The sequence below is a fragment of the Pithys albifrons genome, chromosome 10 (assembly GCF_047495875.1).
Source record: "Pithys albifrons albifrons isolate INPA30051 chromosome 10, PitAlb_v1, whole genome shotgun sequence".
Lineage (NCBI taxonomy): Eukaryota > Metazoa > Chordata > Aves > Passeriformes > Thamnophilidae > Pithys > Pithys albifrons.
This window is the reverse complement of record NC_092467.1, coordinates 22,860,837-22,887,225: the sequence shown is the minus strand read 5'-3', so window position 1 is coordinate 22,887,225 and position 26,389 is coordinate 22,860,837. Positions and strand designations below refer to the sequence as shown.

Below are 26,389 nucleotides of genomic sequence, written 5' to 3'. Positions count from 1 at the left end.
AAACACTGTGTGTCCTGATTAATGTTTTCTGAAGTTTGGAGCATGACACCCTCCTTTCTGAAATGGTCTCAGCTGAAACACTGGCCTAGACAACACATGAAACACTTATCTCTGCAGCTCAAACTTTATCTTTCAAGGGAACAGACAGCCGTGAAAAGAATCACAAAAAACAGCTGGACTTGTGAAGGCTGCACCATGGCCTGAACCCCATGGTTCAGCCTCACTCCAAGCACATTTGGCTCACATGTCCTCCACTTTAATAATCTCTTATGAAGCAGGACATTAAGACTCCATAGCCAAATGAACATCTGAACACTTGGTTTAGAAAGTTTATGCAGAATAACCCAGAGAGTGTCATTAATCTGAGTTGCATAAGGACAGATTTTCAGCGTCCCTGAAAACTGCGATTTGCATGTGGGACAAAGTTAAGGGAAAAGCCAAATAAGGACAAATAGTCAATTCAAATAAGACACAGCAGATGCAACAAAACATTGCCCTTCAAATGGCATGATTAGCAACTAGCAAAGAGCAATTCTAAGAAGCTGTTTAGTATGTAAATATAAGTCAATGAGTACCAGTTTTAAGCAGCATGAAATCTTAACATGGAGACTATTATTCCCAGCTGTTTAATTTTTACTAATAAAGAAAAAGGTATATGTAGTTTTATGTTTCAAAGTGTATAACTTTAGTCCCTTCTTACCCCAACCTGAAACATCACCTACTGGGAATGGCTGGGCCTGGAGCTGCCATTGTTTCTGTGGGTTCTTTCTGGGCTCTGTCTTTTCCTGGGTCTGCAGCAAGGTGAGGTGGGATGGACAGCGGAAGCACAATAGCCACAGTTTTTCTCTCTCTCCTTCCTGTTCAACAAGGAAAGCTATCCCTCAGTTGGACAGACATCACACATCTTGACATCTTATAACACAGAACAGTTTAGAGCAAAGTGAAGTTTGCAGCACAGTGAATGCAAAGTACTAAATACAAAAGCAATAAACATACGGCTCTCTCAGACATTTCTGAGCCTCTCTTCTCAAATACAGAGATTTCTTCACATTTCTTCAATGAAGAAATTCAGTCTTGTTGCAATGAAAGGGTTGAGAAAAGATCAAGTCTTATTGTCTTAACTCCTAACCAACCCAGGCCTGAATTGCAAAATGCAAGCAGAACAAAAATCAGTGCTTTTAAAACACATCCAAGCAGTCTGATGGTCTACATTAGTTTGTCTCCCACCCTCCATATTAACAGAATTCCAAAAGACACAGAGCACTTGAACAATTTTTCATAACTAAGTTTACTTTCCTATTGGTTGCATCATAACACAACATTTATGGTTAACTCCACAGATACCCTTCCTTCAATTTTACTCACAGATTTTGTACCTCAACCCAGTGCAACTCCCTCCCTCCTTTTGCAGGCTAAAGAAATCATCACTCAATACAGAAGGAGGCAGGCAACAACACACTTCAGTTATGACATATTAATTAGTAAAAGAGAATTAATAGGGGCGCCTCTTCCCCCCATAAACACAACAACATATTCACTTGGCACCCTAAAGATATTCCCACATCAGACTATGCACCCAGAATAGATCTATTTCCAGATATAAATTTTAGAGGCGATACAGAGAGAGCAAAGAACATTTGGGGTGTTTTAAACAAAGTAAGTTACTACCACTAGCTCCAGGGTTAGTAAATCAGAAATGTGCTCAAGTTTGCTGTTAGTGTCAGGCAGCAGGCTCTCTTTCAAACTGTGCAGGCAGAAGACAGGTGCTATGTTGGAAGGCAGCATGTTTCCCCTATCAATCTAAGAGGAAAGGCTGGCAAGCAAGATAAAATAAAAAACAATCCAAATGAAGGTTTTGTCTTTTCTGCAAGACAGTAAATACGCCCATCTTTTAAGTGTTAAGGGGTTTTATGCTAAAAGAGCAACTCTCAGCTTTTCCCTTGCACTTCATATATCATTATACATACAATGTAACCTGAATTTCATACAGTATCATGCTCACTATGGCATGCCTCGGCTGCAGCTTGCACATTACACACAGCCAAGTGGATAGTTAATCATTTAACGAAGTGTCCACAACACAAAAGAATTTTTGATTTCTGGTTCAGTTTAACTGAAGGTCATGCTCAGGTTCCAAAGGAAATTAAATTGGGAGGGATTTGCCCTGGGGTTCGATAACACTGGTCAATCTCCACCCAAGAAAAGTTTACGGCCCTATTTGTTCAGTTACAACTCTTTTACCTTCTCCTTCCTGGAAGCATTCCTGATGTCTTTCCCCAAGTAACTCAACTGTTTGTTTAGCTGACAACTCTCCTAGTGGCACGGAACAGTTTTTCTTCAGCTGGTGAGTGACATCATCTTAATGCCTTTCACATGAGAAGAGAAGCACAAACTGCACCACCAATGCATGTTCCGTGTCCAGGTCATCTGCCTCGCTGGGCAACAGGAGTCATCCCGCAGGTCAGTCCTCATGTCGCACTAGAGTGAATACTTCCACTACACTTAGGAAATTATGTATTTACCCACAGTGGCTGGATGGTTGATTCCCACAAAGTCTGGCTCAGTGGCCTGCCTCCCAACATGGCTACCATGTCCAGTTAAGTAGAAGCCTTGTCATGAGGTGGGCGATAGAGAAGAAGGCAATGTGGTACCTGAACCTATTGTATGTCCAACGGAGTCAAAGGAAAGAACCACTGAATCTGTAACACAAGAGTACAAGTTCATTTTCCCCTTTTTTTCAGCACCATTTCTTGCTGTAATATTTTTTTGTTATTTTGATTAAGTCATTCTTTGTGCTTCCTTCCACCAGAAAACAGAACAACTTCTTCACCAACCCGACAAAACAACAGAAATCTAGCAAAGGCAGATCAATGGAGTATGCAATAAACCACAATGTTATTAACCAATGGAGTAGCTACAATTCACTGAAAAGAATTTTATTTTATGACTAATAAGCTTGCTTGACCTTACCAAAACTGAATCATAACACGCTTTGACTGATTCACTGGGAGTTTTTTCTTATCAAATGTATTACCAATATTTTGCCCCTGCTTGGGGATCTTGCCTGTTATGATCAGTTCTCCCCTGGCACTGTTTGCTAAGCTAAGCCCTTTGTGCTTCTTGCACTTCTAACCATGTTTGCCACATCTTTATTCACACTAGTGGCTCCCCAACTCAATGCATTTCGATTCATCAATAACCTTCACCTTTTTACTATAAATAGTACATGTGCCAAGCATCAAGAAAAGATAACCTACTTAATACCCTTTTATTTATCCATCTGGGGATCACAACAATGCTTTATGCATGACTGCAATGGTAACTCTTGCTAACCAGTTAATGCCCAATACTTTTAGTCACTATTTCATACAATGTGGTTTAAAGTTTCCACTATCAGTGGAGCAGAATTGGGCCCAGAACTTAAGAGACAACTTGTCAGTGGGTAAAACACAGAAAAGAACAAACCACTATGATAGGATTAATAATTTTATGGAATGAGAAGCTTTACACTGACATGGCACAGCAGAACTGTCTTTCATCTTTAGCTAAATGAATAGATTGAATCCTTCAACACTGATCTTTGTAACTTAGCTTTTGGATGTGACCAACTGATGACACATCATCTCCAGCACCTCAAATGCTGCAAAGTACAAGCCCTCAGTGCAAGGCAAGAAGCCCAAGCCTACTTAGCCTGCTGAAAAGAGTTTAAACTCCACTGAAAAGAATTTAAGCTCCTGCTGCATCACCTTAAATTTGGGCAGGCGACAATCATATTGACAGTTACTATGTTACAGCTGACAATAACCTGACACAGGACCAAGCCCTTGGCTTCTCTGTACTGTACATCATCCCTATGCTTATTTTCCAACCCTTAAAAATTCAGTCAGAAAGTGCTAATTTTCAAAATAAACATAGTAAGACTGTTAATTTAACCGGATTTAAAATTATATAAAAAAAGTCTGTGCTGTCTTGGATCCAACATTATGGTAGTAACACACACACACAAAAAAAGATTTCCCTAGTCTCAAAACTTACTCCAACAAAAATAAAAATCCATCTGGACTTAACAACTGTATTTCCTCTTTTGGGAATAAAATTCAGACATTATTATATTATACTAAATAGCAAGGAGTTTAATTCATTTTAACTGCATTAACCTCATCTGCCATCAATTCCAAAGTATCTCAGTGGGGTTCTGCTTTTAAAAAAAATCTGTTGAGATTTTTATCAACATAAAGTATTGCTTTGTAGTTAATGCCAAATTTAAATGTTAATTTTCCTGTGATACATTTTGCATTCAAACACTGCACATGAAATATTAGGACTTATCTAAGAATGACTGAAAAGCACTGCAAGAACCAAATTAATACCATTACTGCAGCCCACAAAAATAGTAATAATGTTTCATTCCCTTAACTAAGAAGGTTATCTTCCTCATATAAAACCCCATAATTTACAAGCAGAATAAGCATGCAAACTCCCTTTTCCAATCCAGTGCTCCATGCAACTATTAATTTCACAGTTTCAACATCAAATTCACTGTGAATAACCTGTATTAGAGTCAACTCTCATTTGACTTCCACAAATAATTTCACAAATCATGGGTATTTATTAAAACACAGTGTTTATTTCTGGCATTAGCACTTCAAAAGGAAAGAAACTATAAACTTGAAAAAAGCTGAGGAGATAATCATGTGTCACCTTTTTTCTACCCAGACTGCTATTCGCATTCAGCCAAATTCAGAGCTACAGGTTATTTCTGTCAGAAGCTGATGGAGATAAGCTTTTCTTTGAGGCAAGCCAGATTTATTTGCAAATACACCAAGTCCTGCTTCCACAAACATAAGAAGAAATGTTTCTTTCCTTCTAGCTTCAAACCTCTTCCACTCATCACTCAGTTCAAAATCCTCCTAACTTTGCTGGACTTTCTTTTGCCGAGACAAAAGTGGTTGCTCAGTCTGCGCCCAATGCCTTTCCCCAAGCCCCTGAGTCTGCTCTACCTTTCAAAGGCAATCCTCAAACGCTTTCTCTTTCAGAACTTATTAAAACACAATGTAAAACATACCCACTTACATATGCCCTTGCTTCAGTTGACCAGAAGTGTTTATGTCTGAAGGAACAGTCCCCAGACTTTCAGCTACCTACTTCCATAAAGCAGCTAAAATGCTTTTCCTCCTGCCCTAACTGAAGGGCAGCCTTTATGCCCAAATCATGAAATCTGGCATCCAGTAACTTGCCAATATGCACAGCTTAAGGCTGCACACACCACAGTGCCAGCCTTTTACATCTTGTTTTCATGTTAACTACAATCCTTTTTTCAGTGACTGTATCAGTGGAAAAAAAAAAAGAAAAGAAAAAACCTCCAAGACACAGTACAACCCAAATGCAATTCTGGATCTTATTCAATCCATCAGAAGAAGAGAAGACAGCATAAACATTTATTTAGAAGGCCCTCGGTGCCAGGAATAATGATGGCTGAGACCTTACAAGCCAGACTAAAATTGCTTTGGGTCACCTTGTGTCAACTTTGGGTTAAAGCTGCATTGGGACCTGCACTCTGGGTCACTTTCTTCTACCTCCCACGATCCAGACAGAGCATTACAAATTGGACTAACATATGAATCTGCTCCATCATCTCCCAAAAAACAGTGTTGTGCACGGCTACCTGAATGCACTCCCACCACAGCCCCTTGGAGTGTGGAGGAGTGTTGTGTAAGACTCTGCTTCCAGGGCAGCTTCACTGCTGTGAAACAAACAAGGATCCCATTTCCTTCAGGAACCAGGAGCTCCAACACAAACTGTGCAGAGACTCAGTGCTGCTCTGGGAACAAATTTAAACTCAGTTCCAACAATGCTCCATACCGGATGAAGACCTGAACTTGCCTTTGAAGGGACACAACTGGATTTGCACAGTTCAGTCCTGAAGTAAAAAAAAAAACCAACCAAACCTGCAAATCTCAGATTACTACATTTGCTGATGCACTTAGACCACAGTCAAGCTAAGTCATCCAAGTACGTTAGACTGATTGTATTTCAAGGCAAGGGATGCACTTCATATGTTGCTGACCCCTTATCTCTTGACACCCCCCCATAACACTTTTCACTCCAGTGTTCCCCATTTTATGTCCTTCCTCCTGTTTGTTTTGTTAAGCATAAGCTTTCTCAGGGTCTGGGTATCTGCACCACACTCCCCTGTTCCCAGGACAGGCAAATCAAATTACTCATCTTGCTGCATATATTGTGCACCTTGGCTCTAGGCATTTCTGGATACCAGACAACTATTTAACTGCTACTCCTTACAGATTGCTGTATCTTTTCCACTACCCTACTTTCTGAACAGAAAAATAAACAAAGATTTGTGTCTTCATAAATGAGTGATGATCCTAATCAAGAAACTGCAGATTTGTAGGAGACAGAGAGAAATAAAGCCATGCTGGAAAACATCTGAAGTTCCATACTCTAAAAGAGAAAGTTGCATGCCACAGGATAAACACTTTACATATGGGTACTGTACTGCTCTGCAGAGATGTGTGAAACAGCTCTTAAAGCCCAGTTGTGGCAAGTTCCTAAAACCATGTAAGAGCAAATACATGGACTCACTTCCAATACAAATACTGTCCTTACTTTGATTTCATCATTGATGAAAATGCAAAATACAAACTGAAAACAAGCAGTGGCAACACAGAATGAGAACAGCAAATATAATCCACATTTAAACAAGGAATGTATAAAAACTTTGTTAAGTTTACCTAAGTGCTGTTTCACAATTTCAGTTAAGAATTTTATAGTAAGACCCTCTGAGACGCCAGCAACTTTTTATTGCGTTTTACAGATTCTCCCTGCAAGGATTTGTAGATATTTGTCTTATCCTATTGGAAACCAAAGAAGCCAAACCAATAACTTCTCTTATTCCATTTTTTTTCCTCCCTTAAAAAAAAAAAAAGGCAAGCAAAACCAGACTTCAGCAATAAAGTAACTTCCCCAGTAAAAAAAAGAATAACACGATTGCGTGCTGCTTTGGAAGTGGTTCTGAGAAACCACAAACTGTGAGTCCCATCGAAGTTATAAGAGTTTAATAATAAAGGCTTAACACAGCCTCAATACCACATACCATTACAGCAATACACTCCACAGGCCAAGCCAAACATGGAATATGAGAATCCATCACATCATAAGGCTGTAATTTGGCATATCGTCATTCAGATGCTCCAGCTCTGAGGTCTGCATTGCTTTCTTGTATGCATAATCCATGTAAGTTTCTCATTCCATACCCCTGTTCCCCACATACTCCAACGGATTCCTACAGAACAGCAACCTGTATTTCTTAACATTTAACGTAATTTCTACCTCAAGAGCTTGATCAGAGACCAGATATCCTGCAGAGCTCCAATAGCTGGACTGGGGACAGCAAGTGCAGTAATGTTAATAAATAAAATTTTGATTCAGAGTCAGAATGAAAAGAAAAAATTAGGTGCTCTATTTTTACTGCAGAATTAGAGGACTGTCCATAAGGCTCTGTCATTCAGCTGTCTTCCTTTTTCTTCTGAGTAGTGAAAAGGATATGATCAAACACTCCAACAAAATTTATTTTCTATTTTGGTTCAATATTCTAGAACATGACATATACCAGAGAAAGAACACTTAATGTATAAAATTCTTATATTTCATCCAGTCAGGAAATGAAGCTCAAAAGAGCAGTGCCACTCTCAAAAAACTTTCTACTGTTGGGATTTATCTGGTAAGAAGATCAGTCTTACAACATCTCCTGTCCCAAAGAAAAAATATTTTGAATAGGACTCACTCATATCATGACAACACAATGTTCTGGATAATTCTTATATCCAAGGAATTGAACAGAACTGAGTCATTTCAGTTCTGTTTCACAGAGATCTCAGATACCTAAAGCATGAACATCCTTCCTCAGACTTAGTAAAACACAACAACTGACTGCACTTATAAATTACTTGACAGGGCAACCTTCACTTACTGATGCATTGTTTTATTTGCAGAAGATGGATTTACAGTTACTCATATTCGTTATTTAAAACATAAGACGCTAATTAAGACACACCTAAGCACCACTTCATACAACGTCAGCAAAGGTCAAAGGAAACACATATAATATCACTCTTCCTGGTAATCTCAGTTCCTACACACCTACTCTGTGAAAAACAATCAGTAGTGCACCCATGTTTAGACACCGCAAGGAATTATGATCTCGAGCGTATCATTTGAGCAGTGCAGTTCTAACATTTTCAATATCAAAGATGAGGAGTGTATGATGATGGCACACACAGAGCACAGGCACAGTTCCCAATCACAGATGTCACACCGAGTAGCAGCAAATAAAGGCACTACAAGTTTTGGCAAGCGAAACACATGCAGAGGTTCAGTCCAGTGCTTTCTGCAACTGACAGGAAACCCAGGTTCAAAGTTCAAACTTAGCCCTTTATGGGAAAGAAGTCACTCTGCAACAGGATAAATCTTCAGCAACAGGAAATATCTGATTGTAAAGAACATTTCCAATAAACTCTGGATTTAATAAATTGTCTTACAACAAGGCTGCACTAGTGTTTCTGCTGCACTAAATTTGAATTCCTGTCCTGTGTGCCATCTGGCTATCCTTGTTTCCGTACAGCGATGCGGGAACCGGCTGGCGCTCATTTCACGTAACATACCTGTGAGGGAGAATTCACCCTCATTTGAGAACACACAGCATTGTGAAATATCAGAAAAATGCAAAAATTTCATTCTTATCTAAATACGTTCTGCATTGTTGCTCTAGCCAGTATCTTACCTCTTTAAATACCACCTTCATTTATAAAGCACACAATACTATCGAAGGCCAGGAGGTTCTCTCTTCATTTCTCTGGCTGACCCAACACACACGTGTTTTATTGATAGTTGACTTCACAGCCGAGCTTAGATCCGAACCCAGATTCCTTGGCCATCCACTCTGCACGGACATCAGGTCCCTTTTGTGCTTCAGCCTGAAGCCATCCAGCTTCCACACTGAGAACCCCGACACAGAGCACTGAGGCCCAGCACCAGCTCTGCTCCAGTGAGGGCAGGCATAGAACTCATGTCTGCAAACTCGTGGGCAAACTAAACCAATGGGGGCAGTTCTGCTATAACCCATGCAGCCCTGAACAAGTCCTTTGAGTAAATTGTTTCTCATCTATAAAAATAAACAATCTGCTTTTTTCCAAAGACCCCTGTATAAAAGGCTTGAGAGCCAAGAATGGATACAGCAAAGCGTTATCACTTGTCTGGAGAATTTAATATGGCATAAAGATCTACTTCTTACATTCTAAACAGAAAAATAATTCCCTATAATTTCTCAATTTCCTGTTACTTAATTGAAAATATAGCTCACTTAGTGATACAGAACTTGTAAGATGCAGTAATATTTCTTTAAGAAATTTTTATTAATTTCATGGAACTTAACCAACCTTTACACTTGCTGCTTAGTGCACTGCTCCTTTTTTCATCAGGACGTTTGTAATGAAGTGGCAAATGAACTGAAGAAACAACACTCATGTTCTGAACAGATGTATTTTTAAAACGGTCTGAGCATGCCAATTTCATTTATTCTGCAATGAATGAATGGAATGGAAAGATGTGGTGTCCTGCGCCAGCTGGCAAATGCTTCAGAAGGATATTACATTGCTATTGTCTTCAGTAGGGTCCAAATAACTGTTTGGTAGTGAGAAGGGCTGGTATGTTTTACTCATAAGATCGGTATTTATTTGGATCTACAACATAACATTGCAGTGCCATGGCCAACAAAGTGCTGCTTCACGCTGAGCATCCAGGATGTGCAGCTCCTCCATATCCATCACAGTTCCCTGTTCCAGGGGAAGGCCAACAGCATCAGCATCTCACATTGCTCTTTCCAGACGAGAGATGGACAGTTCCCAAATACAAAGCAGAACAACAGATCAAAGTGCTGCAGGTATTCAATGAAAATATAGATGGCTTTGAGGAGCACAACTGTAGAGAAGGTACAAAACTACCATAAAGTCACACAAACACCCAGGCCAAACTCTACCAATAAAGATGGTATCCAAGAGGTTCTTTTCTTGACAGAGAGAAATCCTTTCATTAATCCCAAGCAGATTCTCAGTATTGTAAGGAGCTCATGATCTCCTAAGCCAAGCCTCATATTTTGGTTTCAATTATCATTGTAGCATGAAGTCAGTCTAGTCACAAATTCGATAGTGGAACATGCAATAAATTACAAAAGAGTAAAATTTCTCTCTTCTAAGATAACAATCCATGTGGCAAGACAGAAAATGGGTATCAGCAGTTGGAAAATTACACAGCACAAAGAAAATTATTTCTGTATTTTCATATTGCAAACAAAATACATACTGTTAGCTTAGATACTATAAAATACAAAGCATTTATAATTAGAAATAAATTGCTTTGCTCTTGTGGCATTTTTATTAAATATGGACATGGGCTTTAACCTTAATAAACAGTCTAAGAGCTGTGTCCTAAACTTACATATACTCACATAACTGTCAGAGAACTCTGGAAGGCTGATGCACTTTATTCTTTTTTTTACATAAAGAAAGACATCTGCATGCAATTAATGACAATCAGGACAACAACTATTTTAGTAGCCTGGTCTCAGTTTTATGCCTACTGGAGGCACTCAACTATTTTTTCGTCCCTCATATTGAAAAACCCTTTTTCTGTGTGTTGGCTTTTCCAAGCCAGTTCTCAGGAGCTCCTCCTTCCTCAAAAGCGGGAATACAAATAATTCCACCAGGAACCAACCATTCTTGAGTTTGTTTGAAAATGATCTACAACTTACAATATTAAGCCAATGGTCAAAAGCCTCCCAAAACCTTAAAGCACACAACATCTGGCCCAGCTGCCAGAGTAACTGCCAACAAGGTCATATGTAAAGCTTTGCAGGGATACTTGTCATCTCTCTCGTCTCTACCCAGAGCACAAACAAATGACAGGAAGGAGTAAGGTACAATAAAACTGTACGAGCATAAAACCTCTTCTGAATACAAGTGCTTCATAGGCATCTTCTCCAGAAAATGGCCATGTTTGAATTTCTTCTGCATTACAATGACCTAGATCATTTATTATCATGAAAGGTGATACTGAACAGAAAGGTCTGTTGGATCCATTTTTCATACACTCTTTTTTGCAACTTGGGGCCAGAGGGAAGTTTGGGGGAATCTGTTTAGTTTTTAACAGCATTGGCACAACCGACTCCAAAATCTGAAGAGACTTCTGGCTCATCAATTCCTCAAACTTACTAAGTTTCCAAAAGTTACACTAAAATTTTGATTTGAGAGTTCCTACACAGTCTGTGATTTTATAGGTAGCAGACACATGCAGAAAGATACTGAGCACAAGTTCTTCCCAAGCTGAATGGCCTGAGGAGCAGCTCGTGTGCTTTCAGCTTTTCCTGACATTACAGACACACTAACTAGTTTACCAAGGGCAATATCTCTACACAAAAGCCTTCACATCCTAAACCAAAAATCAACACAAGCAAACTTGAAATAAAGATGTTCCCTAAGTATCTGCCTGACTATGAAAGCTCTCAAACTCAGAGGAAAAACAAAAAAGCACCTCCCAAACAAAAAAATCACAATAACTGAACAGTGCACAGAGATTCTCATTTCCTTTTTCTTTTACAGAAGTGTTTGATTTTCATTTTAAAAAAAGTTCCTCAAAACATAAGAAAAATAACCCTGAGATGGACTAAATGCTGCCAGTAGTGCCTCATTTCCATGTGCAGAAATGGTAGGACAATGAAAAACTTATTGAAATTGCAGCTGCAGGAGTGGAAGTTGATCACCACACCACCCAGCCCCTGGAAAAATACAGCTGGAGACAATCAAAAGGAAAAGTGTTCCTCTTATCACACCACATACAAAAATACAATGAATCCCTTTAAAATAGCACATAGCAGAGAAAAAAGGCCAGTGAGAAAAAAAAATTAAAATAATTCCAAAGTACCCAGAAGAACAAATAAGAAGAAACATTGGTTCCAGTCTAGGATTGATGGAATTAAACAGCTGAGCACTTCACTGAAGTGTTTCACAAAGCAAGCCAGCCTTCTGTAAAAAAAAAATCAAAGTGTAGTTTTCAAGTCAGCAGCAACTAAAAGCACAACCAAGCAGACACTCCTCTAAGGGGCAAAAGGACAAAAAACGTGCCAGTGTCACCTCCAGCGACAAGAACATTTTCTGTCCAAGGATAATTGTATTGAAAAGATCCTTGACTGTCAAACTGAAACTTACAGTGACACAAAGCTTATGTGCAAAACTGGAATAGGCAGTAAATTACCAGAGAACTACAGAGAACTACACTGCATCCAAATGTATTGGGTGACCCAGTTTGGGAAAGCCACAAAGTCTCTTACATATTTTCAACAAGCAAACAAAGTGCCTCTAGAAAACAAAAGTGAACAAACAAACCACTGCACAACCAGAAAGCAAAAACCAATCCACATCAACTGACTACTTTAATGAAAATATCAAGACAAGGGAACAGCTTGCTCAAGAACAGTAATCCAGCATTCAGTAGTAGCAGCATCACCAAAAGTTTTTTTATTAAGATCCTGTGAAACTGCCAACTCTATTTCACCAAAAGCTGAAACTTCAGAAACAAGATGCCAAGAGCAACTCCCATTCTAGTTCAGTTTCCACAAAGAAAATCCACTAATCTCCAAAAGACAAAACTTCCACAGCATTCCACAACATTCCTTATTAGCATTTCCAGCCACCTGCTGAATTTTGCTCCCAGCCAGGATTTCACAAGCTCACTGGGATTCACAAATTTTAGAATTTCACAAATTTTGAATTGCTCCAGTTGCAGAACTTATAAAAGGCAACAGTCACTTTATTAACCTTATTCTAGAACAGCTGCCTCATCTAACACAACTTCATTTGATTGGCAAAAAACCCAACAGCTTGGTGTTGGCAGGTCTGGGATGAATTCAGAAATGGAAAATGGTCTCTTCTTGGTTTGTGACAAGTCATCAATGTTGGCAACTTTTTGGCCCTAAGTTTGAGTAGAAAAATGCCTGCACTACTGAAGAGATGATAGGGAAAGAGAGGAGAGGATTACATGAAGGGAGACAGGAATGAGTAGGGCATTCTACAAATAATGAATATTGCAGACGACTGAGACAGCAGTTCACAAAACACAAAGGCCTGCTGGTCACTCAGAGAAAGCAAACTCTATGATTCTCAATGGCCTCAGCTGTTCATGTTTAAAGTCAGGGTTTGGTTGTAGGGGAAAAGGTTTTTTTGGTTTTGTGAGATTTTTACCTTCAATAAAAGAGCGTCTCTCTCTGGCTGGAGAACCTTGACATTCCTTCTAAACTACATTAAAACAAACATGCCCATCAACTCTCCAGAACCAAATCAAGTAATGGCAACACTAACCATAGTAGGTGCTATTCAAGGTGATACACAAATCCAAGCATCTCAAGGGCAAGGACTTCATATGGAAAACCACAAACCAAAAGCAGGATTTAGGGTCAACTTCAAAATTGCACATATGGAAGAGAACTGCAACCACCTTAAGATCCTGACTGCATCCAGGCAGCTCGTTATCACCAGCCCCAGGCCCACTGACACTCCAGGGAAGGAAGTAAGAGTTATCAATTGCAGCAGAGCACCTTCCCACAGTTGGTTTTAATTAAGCTAATTTGGCAGTAGTGACTGACAGCAGAGCCTTCTCAAACCATTTTGCAAGCATTTGTACCAGCATTTCACCATCTGTGATGACCAGGAATATTGGATACTAACTAGAATCTGAAGTACAGCATTTAAGAGCAGTGTATCCACTCTCCTTTAATATCCCCTGGTACACCCACCGCTTACAGATAATGGGGTGTGGGGAGAAGATGCAGAACTTGAGGAAAGGTATTGGATGAATTCCACTGAGAAAACCACTCCTGAAAAAGCAGCTGGATCACTTGCCAGAATCCCATCATACCCTGGACACACCCACAGTACATGCAAGTCATAAACAATCACACAGATATTGAAGATTTTGGAGCTGTAACAAACAGAACAGCCCATATAATTCCTAGGCTAGTTGTGCAGGTACTCTGTTGTGGATACATGCAGGATAGGACAGCTTTACTAGGAAGAAGTGCACTATGATCTTGCAACAATCCAGGGTATGGCCAGACTGTGCAAATACAAGACTCATTAAGGGAACAGGAAAGGGTCTAGTAAGGAAGTAATTTTACTAACATCTTACTAGACGAAAGTTTCTTTCTAAAGTAAATCTGTTTCCAGCATTTAGAATTGGAGAGACTGATGGCATCAGTACCACCATTGGTACACAAGACCAGCACACACAAGGAGCAAAGGAACAGATTATATCATTATTTATAAGTTATGAAGAACATGTCAAAAGAAAGTATAGCTTCCTGCAGCAACTTTTAGCGCTTACGCAGACCTGGTCTGTCTGGTTCCCTCAAGATATGAATATCCGACACAGTCTCATTGAGTTTAAAGCATGCAACCTGTCCAACACACAGTAAATGCAGACTGGCATATTAATGCCACTGACACTCAAGCCAGGGCAGTCACAGAACTAAGCCTTAAGTCACAACCATGGCAAAAGAAACAAGGCAAATTGTAGGGTCATAAGTCTGGGCTTCAGAAGAGCAGGATTCAGGGATCTACTTCAGAGAAACCCATAGGATGTGGTCCTTGGGAGATGACAGGTGCAGGAGAGTTTGTCAACTTTGAAGAATGACCTCCTCCAAGCTCAAGAATCATACATCCAATATGCAAAGGCGCCAGGAGACCCACATGGATGAACAAGAAGCTTCTGACAATACTTAAATATAAAAAGAACACACACGAGAAGGGAGCAGGGTCAGGTGAGCTAGGGCGAATGTAGAGACACTGCCCTACTGTGCAAAGACAGGCTTGGCATGGTCAAATTCTGCCTAGAGTTGAAAATGGTGAAGGACATGAAGAGGAAGAGGAAGCACTTCTATAGGTAATTTAGCAATAAAAGGAAGACTAGGGAAAATGTGGGCCTCCTACTGAGAAAAAAATATGGAAAAGGCATGGAAATGGGCAGAGATTTCATGAAGATCAGCAAAGAAAAATGCAAAGTCCTGCTCCTGAGGAGGAATAACAACTATGCCTTACAGGCTCAGTGCCAACCGACTGGAAAACAGCTTAGCAGAGAAGGACCTGGGAATCTGGGTGGAACAGCTGAATATGGGCCAGCAATGTGCCCTGGTTGCAAAGGTGGCCAACACCACCCTAAGCTGCATGAGGAGAGGGACTGGGGGAGCCCTTCCCTTGGCTCAGCACTGGGGGGGCACTGCTGGAGGGCTGGGGCCACTGCTGAGCTCTGCACTACAAGAGGAAAACATTGGAGCAAGTCCAGAGAGCTAAGATGATTAAAGGATTGAAGCATCTGCCACGAGGGGCGGCTGAGAGAACTGGGATTGTTCAGCCTTGAGCAGAGAAGGCTCAGGAGGATCTTAGTAATCTAACCTGATGGGAAGGATTAAAGAAGGCAGAGATGGACTCAGAAGTGAGGTGCCCAGTGAAAGGACAAGAAGCAATTGGAATCAACTGAAATGCAGGAAATTCTGCTTAAATTTAAGAAAAAAAACATAACTGTACTATGAGGATGCCTCCTAGTCTCAACTATTTTTTGACTTTGTGAAACACCCTTGTCCTGTATCAGTACTGCTCTCAGGGTTTTAGTGCAAGTACTTCTCCTCACTTGAGAGTGATTCAGAACAAATTATAGAGGAGTCAACTGCAGAAAAGACAAACTTTCCAGTCTGCTGAAAATGCTACACCAAGCAAAAAGTCTTAACAATGTTTCAAAGTGAAAACTGAATTTATCCCGAGTAGGGCACAGGATAAATCTAACAACTAGAAGGTTAAAGTTCACTTAGAAAGAATTTCCTTACCAGGATAATGAAATACATTGTTAATGGCTACTATTTGAGTCCAGGAGTGAAAAGTAAACGGTCCTGCTGAAGTCATACCTATTACCCATAATAAACTGTTCTTTACTACTTGCTTTCACAAGAGGAGCAGCCAGTTAAATACAATGTGCAAACTGGAGTGTTCCGGCCAGGAATTACCTGAGTTAGCTCACAGGATCCGGGCAGATTCTACACAGGTTTTTCAATACACTCACCATGACTGAAGTATCCTGCACTGACAAATTCCCCCATCAGATTTCAAGCAGGTGGATTATTAATGCTCTGCATTTTGCTAGTGAAAATTGAAATAGTGATGCCACAGAAGGCACAGCTTCCCACCACAGCCCCAAATAGCCCCTGAGCCCCTTCTTTTTGAGCCATCACTGAAACTCCTCTGGTTGAACAGTCAAACTGGCAAAATGCTTTTCCAGTTTGGTCTTCTGCTGGTTTGGAGTAGATGAGCATTGTCTGCCACACCACCAGGCAAAGAGAAACAGGTGGCTCAAGGTAAGTGGTGGAAACAAGCATTAGGGTTGAAGGATAAAGAATGCAAAAGATGTTTCAAAACACACTTATAACCAGTGCCAGCAGTGTTTCCTGTAGCCAAAGCCCAAAACCACACCAATACCTTTCTATACACTCCTCTTCCATGGTAGCTCTACCCTTACCAGACTTCTCTTGTTTTCTGCTCTCAATTAACTCCATGACTAAAACCCACTCAACCATCCCAGAAAGATGCAGAAGAACGAAGACAGACTGGGAAAACAGTTATTAGGGCCTATGAATAATTTTTTTTTTCAAACTTTTCTACATTAGGTCTTTCCTCAATGAAATCTCACTGTAGTACCTGTAAAATTATCCATGTGGACAAACCATGAAGAAAGTAGACTCAGCACCTGAGGATCTTGGTGTTTCAGTGAGTTTGCTACCATATGTACTATACCTTCTACCTACAAAGCACAAGATACCTACAAAGGGTCTTTTCTGACACTATGGCAAAGTAGAAAACTTCATTCACAAAGTAGTTCTTTTTGCCAGCTTAATAGCAAATAAACCCATATTAGAATTCCATAGAATCACACAAGGTTTTGGGTTGGAAGAAGCCTTAAAGATGATCTAATTCCAACCCCCCTGCCATGGACAGGGACACCTTACACTAGATCATGTTGCTCAAAGTCCCATCAGCCAGCCTTGAAAACTTCCAGGAATGGGGTAGTCACAACTTCTCTGGGGAACCTGTTCAAGTGCCTCATCCCCCTCCCAGTAAGGAATTTCTTCCCAATATTCACTCTAAACCTTCCCTCTTTCAGTTTGCAACCTTTCCATCAGTGTTAAATACATCACAGTACAATTAGAATACAGCAGTGACCAAACTAAAGGTGTCTCATTTCATCCAGATTATCAATTCCGACCCCATATTAACACCAATCTCAAGGCTACACAGGGCCTTTTGCAGAAAAGCAAAATTAAAGAAATTTTCACACCCTGTATGGCCCAGCACATCACTGAAACTGCTCACAGCACAGCTCAAGTAACAGCTCACAAGGTGAGGGGAGGCAGTGAATGGGATCCCTGAAAAAGTATGGTACAAATATAACCCACAGTAGTCCTTAAAAAGGCTACTACGTAGTCACTTAGAGCAGATTTGCTACAAAAATCAACACACCATTTAACTATACCCTCGGAAATTTAAGATTTAGAAAGCTCAGGTCCTTTCCACAGAACTGAAATGATCCCTGGCAAACTGGTAACATTCCTTAAAAGTCAGTCTTAAATAACAGCCCACCTGTTGAAATTCTAATAAAACACAACTCTAGTGAACAGCAGCCAGAGACTATGCAAGAATGTGGTAAATAAAACGCAGGAGGAGAGATTAGGGCTGTCCAACAAAAGAAATGTAATAAATACAACTTTGTCTCCAAATATTTACTGTTCTTTTTTATACTTTATCTCCAGAAGAGAAACTCCCTGGAAAGCTCCAGCACAATCAAGGCCTCAATCTAGAACAAAGAAGGAACAGTCCTGCCCCAACACTGAAGGAAAAACAAGCTGCATCAGAAGACACATCTTTGAAGCACTTTTTGTGACAGCAAAAATAATGAGAAAACATTCATACTTGATTGGGAGATTGTCCACAAAACTACTTAGTAAATCCATAAATGGATGCTATGAAGACCAGGCAGCAAACCAAAGATGACTATGTAATAATATGTCAACAGTTCCAATGAACAATATATTAGGAGCAAAAAAAATTCCAAGCTCTGTGTAAAAAAATCATTTTTTATCTTGCACCAACAGTACCCTCTGCTGTTTCAAAGCAGCATTGCACAAGATGATGTCCAGCCCTGACCACAAAGAACACTCAGTTTATCAAAAACACCTACCTAGCTTTATTCATTAATTACCTCACTTCCTGTACAGATGTTCCCAGTGGGTTGGTTTCTTTGCACAATGGACCAGGTTTTGGGTTGGCTGTGATGTCAATCTACTTGTTGTTCCAAGACCTTCTTCCATGATTGGAAAATGACATATAGTTTAATCCTTAAAAATCATTTTAAAATTAACAAAAAAAAGGTAAAAATTAAGTCTATCCTTTAAGGAAGATGACAGCCAGTCAACACCACAGTAATATTTTCTGGTTCACTTCAGTAAAGCCAAACAGGGGTTTCAGATTTTAAAATTAGCATATCATCCACACAGCCACACAGCAGAGAAATCCAAATGTTCTGTCAGAAGGTTCTTCAAAAAGCAACTTGAAGGATACAACCACCTGCAAATGGCCCCAGGTGTAACAACACAGGCAGGTTCCTGTGCTCCTGATATCCTATGATAATGCGCCATTCCCATGCTGGACAAGGTCCATCACGTTGCAGGTTCAGCACAGCAACAGTAGAAGATTCCAGACCCATTCAGAGAGGGTCACTATGAAGCTTCAGCACCAGCCTTGAATTTGAGGAGACAGCACTCTCACAGTGTTTTCAGAGAAACTACTCTTCTTCTCACCTCATGTGGAGGGCAAGGTGAGAGAGGATAAGCACAGACTGTGAGCACTATAGGCAAAAAACGCCTCTAAGTGCCATTTGAAGCACAGGCATCTTCACTGCAGAACACCTGTACGGACAAGCAGCAAGGAGGAAAAGACATACAAGGTGGTTTCATGTCTCCATCAGAGCTGACACAGAACCACAGTTTTACAAATTTCATTGCAATAGCAACAAGACTTCAAAGTGTACAGCAAATATATAAATATTTGAATCTTGGCAAGTGAACACAGAATTTCCAACAAGAAGTAATGGTGTTACTGAGTTACAGTGAACACCAAGTTGATCTGAATTGGCACCACGATACTGAAACCTCAATGTCTTCGCATTGAAAAGCATGAACTACAGCACAACTGTAAGCCACATTTTTCTACTCCCCTCATACAGACAGAGCCTCCAAAGAAATGCATCCTGCAGTACCACTCTCAAAGAGATATATGCACAAGTTACAGTGTCTTTAAAAGTAACAATGATCATGTGCTAAAAAAATTCTCCTCTAGAAAGATTAAAAATCACAAATCTGAAGAAAATAAAACTGAAAGAAGCTTATCAACTAATCTAAAATCCACAAACACATGTTGGGGGGGGGAATTAAAATAAGACAAGAGGAAGATCAGAAAAGTTTGCAACGGACTTGATTGTGGCCAAAGTGATTTACAGTAGACACCAGGAAAAATCTGTCTATAGGGAAGAACAAACACTGTGATAGATTGGTCAAGTTTCCATGATTAGATTTGTAGAGTACTTCTGACAATGTGGGCATAAAATTATTTTTAAAATATTGTTTCTAAAGGCCAATAGAAAGATCTCCTGCAGTTCTTTCCATGGCTATTTGCTATAATTTCCTATGAAGGAAAACATTTTGAGCAGATTTGTTAAAAAAACGCAACTTCTAAACAAGCAGTAATATGTAGGATTGGATAATCAAGAACATAAACAGTATTAGAAATCAGTATGTTAATCTACACTTAAAAAAAGAGAACAATCAGTTTACAAATTAAATATTTACTCAAGTATCTTAGAAAGTACCTAAACTTTATACAAAGGGAAAGAAAACTGCCTTGTACTTCCACCTCACTCCTCATTGTTTCTTAATGCCAGGGAGATAGTTGGCCTGAAAGACAAGAGTGCCAGGAGTACAAAAATGCAAGATAATGGCACTGAGGGATATCATATAAATATGAAAATAAGTTACAACAGTTAAAAATAAATACTAATTATTTTTTCAAAACTTAAATAGGCATTTTGGAACGTAACATCACCCCTTTCTTACTTACAGACTGACTGTTAAGGATTGCTATTTTCACATCGTTCTGCTGCCAATGCTTAAAAAAAAATCAAAATTCAGTTTCAACCATTTTTAACATCAGGACAGCAAACAGGAGGCTTCTGCTTTTTACGGCAGAGGAAATACAATTTTTCAATACAGTCCAAGTCTCAAGATGTTGCAATCACAGCAACATCACTTCTTTCTCAGCACAGATGCCCAGCATCCATCGAGAAATCTGAGACACGTTGAAGCCTGTCCTTTAAGAAAATCCAAAAGCATTTGCTTTGATACAGAAAAAACATGGAGTAAAGAGAAATTAAAACATCTTGCATAAATTTACTCTTATCTTCAAGATGAACCTCATAATATGCAAATGTCTGCACATGTTTATAATCCTGCCAGAGTACAACATCCAGCATGCAATTATGGGGGATTTATATCCCACGTGATCACATATAACTGCATTCCCCAAACATTTTATTGGACCAGACAGACATTCCAGAGATGAGACTTCACACTGTACAGGATGTAGGAAGAGAACCACCCAGCAATCAATGTAAAATTAAGCCCTTCTCGAAACACTCATCCCAGTAACTCCCATGACAAAGGAAATACCATAAATAACACTTTTTAATTAAATTTTTTATAAGGTGTACACAAGCACACACTAGGAGAAACTGATAAGAGTTATTTTAAGATAAAATACCTTGGAAGAAGAATATACTCCCTTCTCACAGCTTCCTGAAATAAATCATCATATTTGTTATTGAGTATTAGCTTGTGTGCTTTGGAAATCTCACCTTCCAAGGACAACAAGCAGAGCTGCTAAGAAGAGACAACCACTACTGTTGGTGCAGTCACTGCAGGCAGAAGGACACAATTGTATGCTATGGCTAAAAGGACTCAAAAGGGAGATGAATCAGCAACATAATACACTGTGGTTGCCACCAGCACACATCTTATTGCACAATCAATAAAATACCTCAAATGTTTCTATACCACAGAGAGTTTTGAATCAATTAAGTAATTCATGTGAGAGACTTAAACAGCTTAGTGTGGACACCTGACTGAAAAAATAAACTACCTCAAAAATAGTTTGGAAAACAACATCTGCACTACACCAGAAACTGCAGAACTAGATGGAACTGAAGAGAGAGGTGCAGAAAGTTGAAACGTGACAGAACATGCTACAAAAATGCTCAAAAGAATTAGAAAAACCAAACACAAGTAAACAAGAAAGACTTTAAGGGCATTACTCCTTTTGGATGCAACACATTGCAGACTTTCCCTACTACAGGCTACGAACTCACATTTATAGTTACTTCAGTAATGATCAAACCCATGTTCAACACTCCAGATATCTCCACATTTTTAGTCACAACCCAGACATGCTTATCATCAATAGCTGGCAATAGCAGAAATAGCTAAAACATAGCAGCGTTCACACCCAATCCAGCTATTTTCAGCAGCACTGTCTTCTCCAGAGGCAAACAATAACAACATGCATGGCCTCTCTTGCAACCATCAGCTTCACTCCAGTCCTCAACTTCTGATTACACAGCAGTCTGTAACAGCCATCCTCTTCCAAACAGTTCTAATTCTGAGCTTACTAAACAGCTGAGTATCAAGCACTCAGAGCCTATATTAGTAGTACTGCACACACAGCCACTGCCTTTTCTCACTGGCCTTTTCACCTGCTGAGTTCTGAAATTTCAAGAGAAATCTCTGATTATCTTGGAATACCCCACTTCTTACACTGTCTTCCATCTTCACTTTATTCCTGCAATTGCATTTACGAAAAACAGAAAAAAAAAGTAGGCATATGGAACACATACTCAATGTTCAACATCATTCTCCCAGTCCTTTAGGGGAAGGAAGTGAGAATGGCTCCAAGTTAGAGATTAGGATGTTGAGAATGGATGGTAGAAAAAATTTCACTACTAGAGCACCACGGAACAGGTTGCCTAGAGAGGACACCTGGTGCATGAAGTCTGTTTTTCTACTCATCACTCTATTCTATACTTCCTTAAGAGTTACTACTTTTGGACTGATCCTCTTGAGAAGCAAAAGACCTTTGTGGTAGCAACATCAATACCTATATTGTTATTAAATATTCAATATAATACATTCCATGTTAAGTGCCTCTTCATTGATCTGGCATTTCTTCAACCAACTCCAATACATACACCTCCAGTGCAGCAAACGCACAATAAAGAGGTATTTGAAACAGAAGGTGAAATACCCAAAAGCATACAGAATTTAACTGACTTAAACAGTAAAAATGTTTAGGGCAGGGAGGACGGTAATACTCAAATAAAAAAGGTCACAAACCACTTCAAATGACAATGAGCCCTCTGTTCTACTGCATCGTGCCTGGTCTTTAGGGAGGGCTACAGACAAACAAGGGATTGTGCAGATGATCAAACACCACGGCACCAACACAAGCGCTATGAGGAGAGACTGAGGGAACGACCTTGTTAGGCCTGCAGAAGTCAGTGCTCTGGGAACACAAAAGGGCAGCCCTCCAGCAGCTACAGGAAGGCTGCAGAGAACCCAGAAAACGCTGGTTCCTGATGTGTCACACAGTGGGACGCCAAGAGGCAGTGGGTAGAAGTTGAAATAAGACATTTGCACTGTTGGATGTAAAGAAAACTGTTCACCATTAAGACATTGAAGCACAGGAAAACACTGTTCAGAGAGGTTGCGCTGTCTCCATTCTTGGAAGTGTTCAAAACCTGACTGGATAAAGACCTGGTCTCATAAAATAACTGATGCTGCTTTAACCAGTAGGTTGGACTAGGGAGTTCCTTACATTCCTTTCAACTAGTATTATCCTGTAATTCTGCAAAGTCTTGCCCTGTTCTTAATTTTAGATTTTTCTCAAGGTGTTTTAAACCTGAAAGAATTGGACATTGAAACTAATCTGTGTAGGTTTATTTTTCTCCAGCTTACCATATCTGGACATATAAAACAAGATGAAAATGCTTTTCTTCACACTTTTTACATGCTACACACACAACTGTGAGAGTGCACCACAGTTATATTTAGTAAAAGAGCTCTGCAATGATAATGGCTTAACAGAATCAGAGGTAAATATACCAATGTGCTGCTTCAAAGGTAAACTGGCAAAAGAAATGAACCCGACACAAGAGAGATTACAAGTCAGAGTTACAATTTACTAAAAGAGATAATACAATAAATACAATGATACAGAGAAAAACAGGGTTTAACCCACAAAACCCAGAGGTATAACCCAGCACCCTGTGTTTGTTAGCCCCTGTGCTGAGTCGCCTTGAGTACTAAGTAAAAGGAAAGGAAAACCTATTGGTGAGGATGATGGTTGCAGTCTTGGTAGCGGCAGTCACAGTCCTGTTCAGGTTCTGGTCCTCCTCGGGATCCAACAAGTGGTATCAGAAGTCTCAAAACCCAAACATTATATATGCTCAGGTTCAGGTGGGAATGCCCAGTAACTCCCCCAGGGCAGGGAGTTTCACTATGGGTGATTTAACTCTGTGAGTCATGGGATATTTTTGGAATCTTTGACGGTCTAGGTCCTTGCAACTGCCTTTTGTGTCAGTCCCTAATGGCTCATTAACAAAATGACCCCTCTGGCTGGGTGTGAAGGTGTTAATGCCTCCCCAGAGGGGAGTTATCACAGCTGAGTCATTGGTGTGAAGACAGGAAAACTCCCCTGTCTCACAGGGTTCTTTAATGCTCAGCCTGTAGCCTGAGGTGTCAGGTGTGCCCCGGGCAGCTGCTGCAAACGATCATCAGAAATGATATTTGGTTACACCCATACAAGGATAAACTGGTCCCAGCTGCTGTAACCAAGACGAGCAATAAAAACTCAGGTGAGAGAAGCAAAAAGGATATAGAGACAGAGATTCTGCTCCAGAAAAAAACCCACTGTCTTCGTTTTCTATTAAAACAAATCAGGAAGAGATTGACTGGTCACTCCAAAGCAGCCTTAATTTACGTCTCAGATCAACTGGAACCAAAAGATAGAGTATTACTAAGGTTTTCTAAGCCACTAAACAATGATATAAGAAAGGAACAGAAAAGAAATCAGGATCAACCACAGGCTTTTTTGAATATTTCCCAAGCCTAATTCCAAATCTCACCCCTCTTTGCTAGAATAAATCTACTTTCATCTTCAAGCTGATCGTGTATCAAGTTACCTCATGCAAACCTAAGAAGTACAAAGATTAGTCGCTTTCAAAGACATAATGTAATATGTGTACTTAATCCTTCAGGTGCTTACAACATAGAAAATACTTGGAAAAGCACAGCTTCAATCAGAATATACTTTTTTCCCTAGTAAGTTCACATAAAGAAATTTGATACCTTGAAATACTATTAATTCTCCTTCCTAATCTGGCTTTCTAAAATCTTGGTTAGTCACACATTCTTGCGTCTTTCCAACCTCTATACAGACATTAGAGGCTCACTGCAATTTCTAACCAGAAGTAAATATTCACCATACTGTCTTCTTAACCACCTTTTAAAAACAGAAACAAATAAAATACTTTTCTATTCATTTAGGTCAATTTTAAAGATGCTTCTAGAAAAATTAATTATCTCCTCATATTCTTAACTCAATTATGTTTTAACTAGGCTTTAGGGGTGATTTTTAGCAACACACTTAGTTTGGGAAGCTCAATAACATGCAAAGATAGTACTAGAAGCTCTTACATAAGTTTGAAAAGTAGTCAGACAAGTTTATGTCAGAAAGTCTTAACAGGTGCTATTACAGGAAAAGACAAAATACCCATCTCAGGAAATCAAAAGTCACACATTGCAGGGAGACAGGAGAATAGGGTGGAAGAAACAACAGTCACTACCAAGCCCACTGACAGCTTTCTGAGACATCCTGCTGCTTGGGCCTCCAGTGTGAGCAGGCACAGCCCTTCTTACACCAGACTCTTACCAGTGACAGAGGGAGGGGCAGAACTCACCTACACAGATTTTGCCATGAAACATGAGACACATATACAATAGATGTGCTTCTTCACACAAACTTGTCCCCTAAAATTTTTATTTTGCTTCTCTCTTTAAAGTATGTGGAATTAACAGTAGTAGTTGCTTTAAAAATTAGAAACATGTCATCATCATCACTTGGCAGAGGACTCCAACATTTTTTGGTCTGTAGTTCCCACAGACATTCTACCTGAAGAAAAGCAATTCAGATTATCAGGTGTGTCTTTATTCTTTTTTCTCCTTCTCTGCTTCAACCTCTGCAAAAAGGGTCTCAGGATTAGAAGTATCCAGATTTTCGCCATAGCACCAACCCATGAGATAAGATTAAACAGTTAGAACTTGTCACCTTTCTCCTCAGCTAGCAAAAGTCCTTTAATTAAAACAAGCTATTCTGTAAAGAAATGAAATAACAAAGGCCAGTTTCCTAAGAATTTTAGATTTCTCTAGATTTTTTCCCCTCTACAATAATGCAAAAATGGTACTCAAAACCTTACATCGCTGTGTAATGTCTTTGATATCCCTGGATTGCCTGGGCACGTGCAGAATTCCACCTGAATGTAAAAGGAAAAGAAAAAAGAATCCAGCTATGAGGGTAAGATATTAAAGATCTTCTGAATAAGAGTGTCAGGAGGCAAAACCAGAAACTTGTCACAAAATGGGACTTGATCAGATTACAAAAATAGCTACTGGCAATTGTAGCGAACTGGATACAAATAAGGTTTCTCTCCAAACTAAGTTACTCTAAAACCAAGTGCCTTTGTAGAAAGTTTTTTTTAACGCAGTATTTAGTAAAGTTCACCCAGGAGATGGTGGCTGCCACTCTGTAACTGCAAAGGAAATAAGAATGCTGTGGTTTTTGGTCTGGGGGGTTGTTTGTGGTGGGGTTTTGATAAGTTTGGTGGGTTTTTAAACCAACACCTCTCACAGCCACCACCGGCCGTGACCGGGTGGGCTCTTCTGCCCCCGTGTGGTGACCGAGCGCCACTGCACGGCCGAGAGCTCCACCCTCCCGCCCTGCCGCGCTCCAGGTGTTCTGGTAAGGACACTGTTTTAACCATGTCCTGGGTGGATTAAAAATCACATTCCTAAAGAGCTGGAGAGAGACGAAAGAGAAGGCCACTGTATTTACACACTACCTCAGCC

General features: G+C 39.9%; 1 protein-coding gene across 7 annotated transcripts in view; it reads right to left on the bottom strand.

Moving 5' to 3' along the window:
- ST3GAL3 (ST3 beta-galactoside alpha-2,3-sialyltransferase 3) overlaps positions 1 to 26,389 on the bottom strand; it is a 176,749-nt gene that overhangs the window by 137,361 nt on the left and 12,999 nt on the right. For 4 of the 7 annotated variants that reach the window (XM_071564552.1, XM_071564556.1, XM_071564550.1 and 1 more), the window contains exons 3-4: positions 2,652 to 2,699; positions 723 to 857 (exon numbers count right to left, since the gene is read on the bottom strand). The exons of 1 other annotated variant lie outside the window; for it this stretch is intronic. In XM_071564552.1, coding sequence (XP_071420653.1) covers positions 723 to 857; positions 2,652 to 2,699 — 183 coding nt within the window. The remainder of the gene's footprint in view (positions 1 to 722; positions 858 to 2,651; positions 2,700 to 26,389) is intronic. 2 more of the 7 variants (XM_071564555.1, XM_071564553.1) reach the window with 2 other exon arrangements.